Below are 12,849 nucleotides of genomic sequence, written 5' to 3'. Positions count from 1 at the left end.
ATCCGTGAAGGGGATAAAAGCACCTACATCAGTGGGTTGTTTTGAGGATTAAACAAGATAACACATGGAAAATGTCTGCCACGGTTCCTGGCTCATAGTGTTCAATGAGTGGGGAGATCATGGTGATGGTGATGGAAGGCTTGGCCCATTGTTTCTATTTTCTTTATGACCTTGTATAAGACATTTAACCTCTTACTAGTTAATTAATAAGTTAATCTTATTAGTCTTCTGTAACATGGAGAAAATAGTAATCTTATATTCAGTTACTTGTACATATCATTAGCAAACAAAGACTGAAAGACAGAGGTAACTTCGTACAGCGTGAATTGGAAGAACTGGGTTCAAATTGTGGCTCTACTAGTTACTAGCTACGTGACACTGGACAACTTCCCTGATCCTCACTTTTCTTATTTATAAATTGGGAATAATACATCTCTACAGAATTAAGGTTCAGATGAAATAATGCATCTGAAAGTGACCTAAATTGCCCTGCGCATGTTTGTAGTTATTACCACCAGCATAAGATTGTATATGTTGTCCCTACTGGTTTATTTTGTTGTAGTAACACTGTGCTCAGATTTAAGTTTTCACCCATTTTGGGTTTTCTTCCCCCTTTAGGACATTTTAGCAGTGATTTACCCTATGTTCATAGATTTTACCCAATTTCATTGATACCTTAAAAACAGTGTTCTCCCTCTACGATAGATAAGAACCCTAGATAACAACATTCAACCATAGACTGCATTTTCTAAAATATGGCCTTAGTGTTTGGAGAGACACAGTAAAAATAACCTATTGAAGAGTGCTGCAGCATGCTAAGAATAAAGCTTATTTTCATGTTTGGTAGGTCACTGCCCTCTCTTTCCTCACGTAGGTGTGTTCCGGGGCACTTAACTCTGCAAGTGTAATTCTCAAGAACGTCTGCTTCACGTCTTAAAAAAAACCCAACAAATAAATTCGACTTGATGAATTACATTAGGAAAGAATTCTGGGCAGGGTCTCTTTAAATGACTTTCTTTCATGCTTAAGATTAGATTTCATCTAAAGATTTCATTTCGTTCAACCCTTAGGAAACCCCAGACTCACGGCCTAAGAGTAACTGAGGCCTGGGGAGGTAAGTGACTTGTCTGTGTATTATTAGTCAGGATTCTTTAGGGTGTAAGTTATCGAAATTCAACTTCAAAGTAGCTGAAACAAAAAACGGAATTTACTGGCACATATAACTAAAACTAGCCTTGGACATAGCTGAAGCCAGTAGCTCCAATCATGTTGTTAAAACTTGGCATTTGCCAAAGTTTCTTCCACCCTACTGGCTTCCTCCATGATGGAGGAGTGGGAGGGAGACGGTCATAAGTAGCTCCAGCTGACATCACTCCTATGGTTTATGATCCAAGGGGAAGAAAGGCACCCTCTCCCAGCATTCGCAGAGCAAATCTTGGGGAAGGTCCAACTGACCCCTTGGGGTCACGTGCCCTTCTCTTTTGGGGGACGGAAAAGGCAAGCAGCATGGTTAACAGTCCCACCAGGATCTCATAAAGTGAGGGGTGTGGTCCTCAAAGGAAAAGGGCATGGGTGGGAAGCATATGTGCACCGCCCCAGGCTAGGCCAGTACCAAAGGCAGGGCGAGGCCTCGAACTCAGGGCCTCAGTCCTACTGCAGTTCTGGAGGTTACAGTGAGGAAGAGAAATAGGTCAGCTTAGAGCAAAAATAGAGTCTCTTTTAAAGGAATACAAATTAGAAGCGAAGATAAAGCTCTGAAATGTTGTCAGATGACCTTTTTTTTTTTTACTTTCAGAAGTATATGAATATTGTAGAATGCAAATCCTTGTTGTTGCTAATCAATGCTGCCACACACGTCCCATAATTTAGTGTGGAAGTGGATTGAAAGACATGCTTCTCGTGTCCTTGCTCCTTGTTTTCTTCCTGTCACAGTGGGGTATGCCAGAATAAAATTTCAAGGAAAAAAAGGCAGAGAACGTCTTAAAGAAAAGTTTCTAGATGGATAAAAACTATTAAAATAAGAAGCAAGTGGATGATTGTGGTAATAACTAGTATTTATGGAGCAGTTGACATGAGCCAGACATCGTAGTAAAGCATAGCCTCATTTCAATCTGATGACATCCTGAGGAAGTGTCGGTGGGCTTATTGACGGGCCAGGAGACCACGGCTGTGATGGGGGAGTACTTGCCCCAACTCCTGCTGTCAGAGCTGGGATACCACCTGCAGTATATCTGATTCCAGAGTCTGTGTTCTCCTCATTGAGCTTAAGTACGATGAATGATAGCTTTAGTTCACTTAATGGTGTAATTTGACTATTTTACAAGCAAAATTATTGCTTGTGGTACATTATTGTGTGTTTTATCCTGTGTGAAATAAAATGCACTTGAAGCTGGCTTTCTCCTTCCTCTGTTTTTTGTTTTCTGTTTTCAATTCTCCTTCCCCATGAGTGACATAGGGCCCCTCTTCCTACCTTGACCCATCAGTGACCTGGGGCCACTCACTGGTAGGTAGAGAGCTGGAGCACCTAAAACTTTTAACTCTCAAGCAGTCATTATACACATTAATAGCATGGAAAGCCATGAATAACCTATTACCCTTGAGGCGCCTCTGAAAATGTAACTGCACCTTTAAATTGTGACCCAAGAAAATGTCACTTCTCAGGGTGTTTCCTGTGTTGATAAATGTGGCCCAAAGAAATGTTACACCAAAGTCCTTTGTCCACATTAGCTGAGTGTATACTCCCTTTATTGTTTTTCCTAAGAGAGCAGCTGTCATTCAGGTTCTTTCACTGTTCTTCCCTCTTGGCACACAACCAGCTCCGCGTCCCCTCTACCTCCCACCCACAAGTTGGGCTGGTCTACCGCTGAGAATGATGTCTTATTAGCATAGGTCTTTTCCTCCTCTATTGGTAATTGGTTTGATGATGCTTCTGCTTATTTTCTTAGCCCTTCTCCTTTCACCAGTCAGGCACCATTCGATAGTCTATGTCTTGTAGTCTGATCACATGGCCAGCCTGCCAGTAGATTCATAATAAGCGCACTCTTGATACCTGGGAAGTGAATGCTATCAGTGCTGTCCATTGATAGCAACGGACAGTGTTTTGTCACTAAAATGGCTTCCCAGAAGGCTATAATGTATTTCTTTTCGTATTATCTAGAGTAGTGGTCTCTGAAATTTTTGATTATTCATTCCCATCAGTATACTTTTTAGGAGCAATTCTTAACCAAATATGCATATATTTATTTATAAAGCTTATACACAAGCTACCATGATAAGCTTATAACAATCACAATACATACCTAGGGTGAAGTTCATAGTTAATGACAGTGGATATAAATCCACATTCAAATAATCTTCTTGATTAAATTGATTATTTTTTAGGCAAAATTTAGTTGATTAGATTATGTTAACTTTGAAATGTGGCTGTCAAAGATCTGATACCACGAGAAGCATCAGTTCTGTCATTTGCTTGTTTTCCTGTGGTTTCTTTGCAAAGGACTCTGGCAAAGTCACTTGTCCCTTTTCTATGAGTTAGTTTAATTAAACCTAGATAATATAATCAGTAAATCCACTTAATTGAACCCAGCAATTGCAATAAGTCACTACATGTTGATAGGACTGGCACCACTGCCAACTCCTGGAAATATGTAACTCCCACTTTTCCTTGAGGACATCTCCTATGCTGTTCTAGGCCAAGGGATCATTCCACGTTCTGAGTGCAGGATCACTCATTCCGTATATAAATTATTAGTTGACCTTAATGCCTTTCTTTTTTGATTAGAATTAAGCATAAATAGATGTCCTCAAATTTTCTTCTCTTACGTCCCAACTGGGTTGCCTTGCACTATTCCTGGAATATAAATACCCTTGGGATGCATGGAGGTCCTGTAGAAACTATTGGTCCCAGGAATAATTTCTCACAAAGGCAAGGATGTTTCCATTTAAGAAGACCTGCTCATTTCAGTTACTCAGCCATTTTATAGAAAGTGAAATAGTTTTGAAATGAATTGTCCTTATAGAGATGCATAATTTGCAAGCAAAATCCCCACTCTACAAAATGTGAAATGTTCTAAGCAACAGCTGTGAGCATTTCAAATGTGCACTACTCTTTAACGGTTCAACTGTTGCCAAGGGAAATTGAGTTGGCTTTAAAATCTTCCTTGGTTTTAATTCTGCATTTACTGTCAATTAAGATTGAGCAAACAATTTCTGCACGGCTGGGGCACTGAACTTTTCATGAAGACTGGTATGGGAAATTGAGATGTGTAAATGTAAGTTTCTTTTTTTCTTGCTGGGAAAAATTCACCCCGAGCTAACATCTGTTGCCAGTCTTCCTCTCTCTTGTTTTCTCCCTCCCCAAAGCCCCAGTACATAGTTGTATGTTCTAGTTGCAGGTCCTTCTAGTGATTCTATGTGAGCCACCACCACAGCACGGCTACTGACAGACACATGGCATGGTTCCCAACTGGGGAACCTAACCCAGGCTGCTGACGAAGCAGAGTGTGCCAAACTTTAACCAGTAGGCCATCAGAGCTGCACCATAAGTTTCTTGAAGGTAGGAAATAGATGGGTATTCTAGCCAGTTTTACAGGTGATAAACTTTTCAGAGCAAAAATGGGTACTATCTGTACAGTGGCCAATCAACTTGAGTCAGTAGGGGGAGCCTGCTACCATCTAAGAAAGCCACCTTTTCCTGTTTTCCATTTCAGTTCAAAACAAGAATATTTTTTTATCTTTCATGACATCAAAAAATTTTTTTCCATTTAAGAACCATTTCTGGTAGTGCACACAGAAATTTGCAATACTTGAGTGTTACCACAAACAGGAAAAATGCAATGCATTCTTTTGTTGTCGCTTGTACATATGGTAATTAGTTTTATTTATATATAGTTCTATTTCCTAACTGTATAGAAAACATGATATAATGCTGATGGCAAAAACTAGGCCACAGAATGACATACATAATATTAAAAAACAAAACGTTAGAGGGAAGTGCACCAAAATACTAACAGTGACTCTCTTTGAGTTAAGGGATTATGAATGTTAATTGTCTTTTTTGTTTCATTTTCCAAGTTTTGAACAATTGGTATTCTTGACTTTTGTAGTTAGCATTAAGAATTTCTTTCCTCCTTTTTTTCCCCCTTCAAAAGGACCACCACTGTTCTAGGCCAAGTAGCGTGCTTTCAAACAGAGCAACAGTCCAGGAATATTCTCTGGAAATGCACCATTTGGACTAGTGCTCACCAAGGACGCAAACACACCTCTAAATATTTGATCAATTCTAGCTACAGTTAAGTGAGGTCTTTTCCATAAACTCTTTCGTATCCAACTTGCAAATTAAAAGCTGCCAAGCTCGCAGTTCGGAGTTGGGCCTCCCTGAGCTCCGTGGAGAGGAGAGCGGATGCGGTTGATCTCAATAGCTGATTGAGCAGCGCAGACAGCGTTCCCACCCGCATTAGCCACACTGAGCTGGCCTCAGCCAAGGCTTGCAGGAGCTTCAGGGAGCTGATACTCAAAACAGAGGTTGAGGGAAACGGAGACGAGGTGACAGAGAATTCGAAGCGACACCCAGCCCTTGGCCGGGCCCCAAGGGTTCAGATTTCGGTGCCAGGCCTCCCACGAGGTTGAGCGGAGAGCGGCTGCTGGGCTTGCACAGCGGGCTGCAGAGCCCGTCTGCACACGCAGTGGCGCCCGGGTGCGGGCGGGGGCGCTGGTTCCGGACCTGAGCTGGACTCCTCCGGTCCAGAAGGGCCGCCCTAGCAGCCGAACGGAGCGGCATCAGGGCCCAGGGGGCGCCCCCACCCCTAGCCGACCCTTGCCCTTGCAATCCTCTAGCTGAAGACGACCGACGCCCAGAGAATCCGCACTGCGCGGGAACCCAGCCCAACGATCTGCCAGTGGCACACACTTCGGATTTCAGGAGCTCCTCTCGGGCCTGCCGGCTCCGGCGGCTCTCCTCTCTAGCCCACCGAGGCGCCCGGCGGAAGCGGCAGTATCGCGGCCAGAGAGCGCGGCTGCATCCGGGTCCCTCTCGCCTCAGCCCAATCCTCGGCCTCCTCTCTTCCCACCCTCCTGTTTCTCCGCCCCCCCGCCGCCAATCCCTGATCGGCTCTCAGCCGAACATGCTGGCATGGGAGTGAAGGCGGGGACCGGCCAATGAGGCCTCGCTTCCCGTTTGAAGCCACCAGTGAGTGGGCGCCGGGGGCGGGCGCTGCTGGCCAGAAGGTTCGGTTGCGCGTGTGCCATGGACTCAGCCGCCCGGTGATATTGACAATAGGAGAGAGAAAGGGGCATTGACGGAAACCCACCGCGGGTACCGAACGGCGGCTCTGGCAGCGGCGGTTTCAGCTCCAGCGGCTCCTCCTCCTTCTCCTTCCTTCTCCTCCTGCTGCCGCTGCAGATCCAGTCTTCCTCCCTCCCTTCCCCCCCTCCCCACGTCGTCGCCGTCGCCGCCGGGTCCGGGGCTACGAGCAGAGGCGCCGCCCGCCGGGAATGTGAGCGAGGAGCCACCGGCGGAGCCGCAGCGGGGTCGGTGCCGATTTGATGGGACGGGCCCGCGGGGGAGGATCGTGAGGACGCCGCCGCCGCAGCGCTGAGGTTCAGGTCCGGCCGTGAGGCCTAGAGGCGCCGCCGCCGCGGAACCGGAGGGACGCCGCGCCGGACAGCCGTCGCCCCGGGCTCCCTACCGCTGTCCGGACCTCCCCCCGCACGTCCCAGTCCCGCCACCCGCCCCCGCTGCGGCCCTGTCTCTGGCCTCCCGCCCCTCGAAACCACAGATCATCTTCGGATTTTTCCCCAGAAGCTTCAAGGTAACTTCGTCCCTCCAGCACCACGGCTCGCCCGCTTCCCTCCTCCTCCCCATTCTCCTGGGGAACCTGCAGGGCACCGGCCCTGGGAAGGCCTGGCCCGGGCAGGCGAGGGGTGCGGTGGGGTGGGGTGCAGGAGAGGGAGCGCCCGTCCCACTTGTCTGATTTACCTGCAAATGCTTCTGATGATGCCTCTCGTTCACTCTGTCCCCCTCCCCCCTTTTTCTCCACCTTCCAGCATTGGAGGCCTATTCTTGTCCCCCTTTATCCACTGACGGGGGCGGGGGAAAAAGGGGGATTGGTGTAGTGAGGAGGATTCTTTAGCGGCTTATCTTCTCCAGGGCTTGGGGTGGGGGCTGGGGTGGAGGCAAAGGGAGTATCTGAGCATCCCTACAGACAAACCGCTTCCCTGCCTTTCTCCTCCACCCCAGTACCCTCTTTGGATTATCCTGAGCCTTGGAAATGCCCCGTGCCCGCTGCTCAGAGGATGATAAAGCTTCGGGCGCCCTGGTTCAGGGCGAAACCTGTTTCCCCGGGCTTTGCACGGACCCGCTGCTCCTGCACGTTCAGTTCTGCAGCGCTTTGGGGTTGAGATCCTTGACGTTTGTTCTGGGCCGCGGGCATAAGGGGCAAATGATTTTTTTTTTTAAAAGTTAGTACCGATAAATCATCTTTAGAAATGGGAGATGGGGAATAAAGAAGAGACAGAAAGTGTGATGGAGGAATAGGACTTACTGAAATCTTGTGGTGTTAGGGTTAAATGAAATCTGAATAATTCACATACCAAATTGGAAAAGCAGCCCCTAAATTTACAACATACAAATGTGATGTGGAGCTGCTTGCTGATGCAGCCTTATGAAAAATTTTAAGTGATCTTACTTCTTCTATAGCTATTCATAGTTTGCAATTTCATTTTGAATCTGTCACATTTTAAGGCTAAATTAGGTACATTTCTAAAAACTTTTTTTCAAAAAAAGAAGCAAGGAAGACTTCAAAATTCCAAACCTCAACATCATGTGGTGTTGTTTGTTTTTTGTTTATGTTTTTTGTTATTTTTACTTTGTTAGAATTCAGGTAATCCAGGTAACTTTTTGTTCTTAGACGTTCAGAAAGAAACTCTTACTCTTTTATTTAGAGATTGAAAAACACTTGTCTTATGTATTGGAATGACAGGTGAGTAATTGCATTTCAGCGTTTCCCCCATATGCATTATTTCTATTTGAGTCTGCCATTAATCTTGCCTGGAGCCTCAATGCCATGGAAATGATGGCATCTGTTTAAATTGGTGAATGAATTTGAGCTTAGTGCTTCTTACTTTTAGGAAGTAGCCTTCATTTCAATAATTTGAGAGGGTTAAAAAAATCCAAAAGAACTGTTCAGTTCCATCAGTTTGATGGAATGAAAGTTAATTTTTGATGATGAACTTCAAGGAAACTCAACTTGGTTGTCTAAGTAGGCTGTGAATTTATGTTTTCATTTCAACTTTGGTGCACGATTTCATCACAGTTTTGTTTATTAAAGATTTAATAACTTAAGATGGCTCCATTCAAAAAGGAGACTTCTTTGAAATGATTTTAATTATGCCTTTTATGTGTTCTGTTTAAAGTAATCTACCCTGTCCTCATTTGCGGTGTGGTGTGGTTTATCATAACTAACACAGCCCATTGCATTAAAAGTCATGTCTAGATAGTTTCAGTAATTGTAGATTTCACCTTGCTGTGATACACTGGTGTAGATTCTTGAAGTACAGTAAGGGTTTCAACTCCAGAGCCATTCATAATATTAAATATCTTGGGAAAATGTATCAATGGAACTTTTCCAGCAGCAGGATAGCTCCAAAATTACTTTAGGAATCTCAAGTTGAGAAGAGCTTTGCAGTTAGAAAATAAGTAGATGGCTTAAAAGAGTTCTTCAAGTCTAAATGAGCATCTTTAATGCTTCTCATAGCAAGAGCAGTACAATACATTAGAATTACAATATTGCTTATATGGTAGTTATATTCTATTTTTCACCAAATTTTTGTGTTTTCCCATTGAACATATGATTTTTTTTCTTTCTTTCTTTCTTTTTTTATTTTTTGATGAGGAAGATTGACCCTGGGCTAACATCTGTGCCACCCTTCCCCTATTTTGTATGTGTGATCCACCACAGCATGGCTTGATGAGTGGTGTGTAGGTCTGTGCCTGGGGTTCCGAACCGGCGAACCCTGGGCTGCCGAAGCAGAGCGCGCAAACTTAGCAGCTCCACCACCAGGCTGGCCCTAAGATGTGGCTTTTCTTGACTGACTTTTATTTGCTTTCTTTATCACATATTCCGTCTTCATGAATGTTGTATATAGGAAATTTAGAATTTGTGTAACTCACACGTATGCTTCCAGCTGGGGACTGTGTTTATGATACCTCTTTCTCTTCAGTAGGGATATGTCCTCAGCACCAACTACTCCTCCATCAGTGGATAAAGTAGACGGATTTTCTCGGAAGTCCGTCAGAAAAGCCAGACAGAAGAGGTCACAAAGTTCCTCACAGTTTAGGTCTCAAGGCAAGCCTATTGAGTTAACACCTCTGCCGCTGCTAAAAGGTAAGGCTCGTAACCAGGTGATAGATTCCTTTTCAGTTGATCTTTTTATATCTCTATATAAGTTCCTTTTTGTAGAGTTTCCTATTTGTTAAAATTCTGTATTGCAAATTGAAAGGATGGGAGATTTCAGACATGTTGATGTTAGAGGTGTGTGACCAGATACACCCACTTTTCCTTTTTAAAGGGCTCAGTTTAATATAAGTTGCTGTGGACGAATGAAGAGAAACTTAGTATCAAGAGAATCTCTCACACTGATAAGTAGAAAAACTGAATGCTAGAGAAACTTTAAGATGTGTGGGTCTGTTTTTCATTTTTCCTCCTGTTGTCGTTTCGATATATACTTTGTATGCAACAACCACCACAAATTGTACAGTCTTAGTCACAGGAAGTAGAGCTAGTCGAAGCGATGGTACCATTAACTTACATATGGAAAATGATGTTTGAAAGAATTCATTTTTAAAAATCAAGAAAAAATAGTGAGTTAGTAATTGATTACATGCATCCTTGTTTTCAGATAGTACAAATAGAAAACATATATGATTATACTTGTTTAATACTACTCTTCTCTTTCCTTTGGACTGAATTAAGGACAAGGTCTTAATATAAGAACTTTTTTCTAAATTAGACCTTTCAACTTTGTTTGGGTATGTAGATACTTTTTGTTCCTTTTAATTTTCATCTATTTTGCTCTATGAACAGGCATTTTTTGAAATGTATCGGATCATAGCATTTGTAGCATGGAAACTGTGAGGGTAGATTTTTGTCTGCTGAATACTTTAGAGTAAGGAGAATGGGGGCTTGAACAACACAATGCACTTTAGTGGCTCAGAGGAAATTGGAAAACCTGGTTTACTAGTTCGTTAATGAACATTTCTTTCTGTGACAGTTTATGAAATAAAAAGACATTATAAGAAAAACTGGAGCTTGACTAGAAAAGATCCTCAAAATTTAACCTAGGATATTTCAAGCTTTTATTTTTCCCATGTGAACTTTTTTTGTTTTAGGGGAGAGAGATTCATAAATGAGATTCCAATGTTTATACTTGAAATTAGTGGAAACTAAGTGAATACTGATTACTGTAAGGATGGTATATCTACTGGTTAGTAAAGATTAGCTCTTATGATTTGGGGGGAGAAAATTTTGGCTAAAGCTATTTTTCTGGTAAAAATGAAAATAGTCTTTATGAGGCTTTGAAAGAATAATGAAGGAAAAACTCTAGGGATAAAACTAACCATGCTTGAAATACAAAGTTGGGAGGCATATTGAGTTTTTTAGTAATTTATTTAATCTGAACTAGACATATAATAGCTATTAGCATCTATACCTGGCAAAGGACTTTATTCTGAGTAAGCAGATTAAACTTTTTTAGAGTTAGAAAGAATTTTAAACTTTTTTGTTATATTAATTTCTTGGTGCTCATGGTAAACATTTAAATTAGAACTTAACTGACCACTCATCGCCAGGGTATTGGTTTTGTGGGTAGTAAAAGAGGCATGCATGAGAAGAATTTGGCACATGTTTTAATATTTTGTTTTTCCTTATCTCATTTTTTTTATTGTGATAAAATATACATAACAAAAAATTGACCATTTTAACCATTTTTAAGTGTGCATTAAGTGTAGCATTAAGTACATTCACAATGTTGTGCATCCATTACCACCACCCATCTCCAGAACTTTTTAATCTTCCCCAGCTGAAACTCTCTTCGTTAAACACCAATTCCCCATTGCCCCCTACCACAGCCCCTTGACAGCTACCCTTCTGCTTGCCGTCTCTGTGAATTTGACTGCTCCAGGTACTGCATATAAGTGGAATCTTACAATATTTGCCCTTTTGTGACTTGCATATTTCACTTAGCATGATGTCCTCAAGGTTCATCTATGTTGTAGCATGTGTCAGAATTTCTTTCCTTTTTTTAGGTTGAATAATATTCTGCTGTATGTATGTATCACATACTGTTTATCTGTCTGTCAATGGGCACTTGAGTCGCTTCTACCTTTTGATTATTGTGAATAATGGTGCTGTGAACATAGGTGTACAAATTATATGTTCAAGTCCCTGCTTTCACTTCTTTTGGGTGTATACCCAGCAGTGGATTTGCTGGATCATATGTTTAATTTTTTGAAGAATTGCCATACTGTTTGCCACAGCAGCAGCACCATTTTTTACGTTCCTGCCAGCAGTGCACAGGGGTTCCAGTTTTTCCCCATCTTCACCAGCACTTGTTCTTTTCTGTTTTTTTGGTAATAGCCATCATCATAATGTATGTGAAGTGGTATTTCATTGTAGTTTTGATTTGCATTTCCCTAATGATTAGGGATGTTGAGCATCTTTTCACATGCTTATTGGCCATTTGTATATCCTTTTCTCATTTTTTAGTGAAGTGTGGTAGTATTGAAAAATTTCCAAGAATTCTGGTCTCCAAGAATACGATATTTGTGAACTTGTGTATTTTGCCAGCATGGGAGAATTGGAGAGCAACAGGACCATATAATACTACATATATACACAAGCTTAATTCCAGACGGACTAAAGTGATTCTTTTGTAGTAAGCACGTTCTGGAAAAATATTCTGCAAAGTATTCCATAAATTAGGTTTCTAAATCTGTAGAATAACAAAGAAGTACAATCAGTTATAAACTTCAGAAGTGTGTATTTGCTCTTGATTTTTCTAGTGAATGGGAAGAGTTTGTTGAATGACACCTGTTTTCCTTATAATGGGTTGACTTTTAGTTGTATGTTGCCTCTCACCAACTTTAGGAAGTAATTTATGGAATGTGAAGAACATACAGGAGCAAGTTCTTGTTTTTCTTTTTGTCATTTCCTTGGGAGAAACCAGAATCAATTATATATACATGATAATGGATATTGACTTAACTTCTGTAGTATTTCTTTGACTAAATGGGAAGGTTTGAGTTAATTTTATTTGGGGGGTACAATATAAATTGTAGTTGAATTTTGTGGGTTGCTTTAAAGAATAAAGTAAAAGATATGTCCTCAAGATCTTTAATTTTAGAGGAGTTTGAAAATGGAAATTGTATAACCTTCGTGATTATGTAACTCCTCTTTTTAATCTGGAAGTAGGTATTCATTAATGATCACTTATTTTCTGTGTGTGCACGATCAAAATGTTTATTATATGCATCGTCATATTTGACTGACTTATAAGTAATACTTAGCATTTTAAAAGTGTCTTCACTTGCAGAACTGTAATAAAGTGAAAGGAAAATTTCATCTATTTTGACCTTTTTCTAATAGGTGGGGTTTTGAGATTTGTACCAATGTTATTTTCTGTAGAAAGCAACACCAGCGGGTAGTTCTGTGTAAATATACGGTGAGTGACCTGGCTTTTCCTCAGCTGTGTATGTATATGAAATTGCAGGATAAACCTTGAAATATAGATGTTGAAATCTTCTCCATCTTTATATACTTCTGAAAATGTTTTCAAAGAGTCCTAAAGTTTTTG

General features: G+C 41.7%; 2 protein-coding genes across 5 annotated transcripts in view; both read left to right on the top strand.

Annotated features, from left to right (window-relative positions):
* The window catches only part of WDR89 (WD repeat domain 89), a 432,803-nt gene that overhangs the window by 58,556 nt on the left and 361,398 nt on the right, over positions 1-12,849 (top strand). The gene's annotated exons all lie outside the window — the stretch shown is intronic.
* Positions 5,462-12,849, top strand: part of PPP2R5E (protein phosphatase 2 regulatory subunit B'epsilon) — a 146,890-nt gene continuing 139,502 nt past the window's right edge. Inside the window, exons 1-2 of one of the 4 annotated variants that reach the window (XM_005605224.4) lie at positions 5,462-6,809; positions 9,220-9,383. In XM_005605224.4, the coding sequence (XP_005605281.1) occupies positions 9,227-9,383 (157 nt within the window). In that variant the 5' untranslated portion in view covers positions 5,462-6,809; positions 9,220-9,226. The remainder of the gene's footprint in view (positions 6,810-9,219; positions 9,384-12,849) is intronic. The other 3 variants (XM_001498781.6, XM_005605223.4, XM_070249680.1) reach the window with 3 other exon arrangements.

Source organism: Equus caballus, chromosome 24, assembly GCF_041296265.1.
Source record: "Equus caballus isolate H_3958 breed thoroughbred chromosome 24, TB-T2T, whole genome shotgun sequence".
Lineage (NCBI taxonomy): Eukaryota > Metazoa > Chordata > Mammalia > Perissodactyla > Equidae > Equus > Equus caballus.
This window is presented reverse-complemented; position numbering and strand designations above follow the sequence as displayed.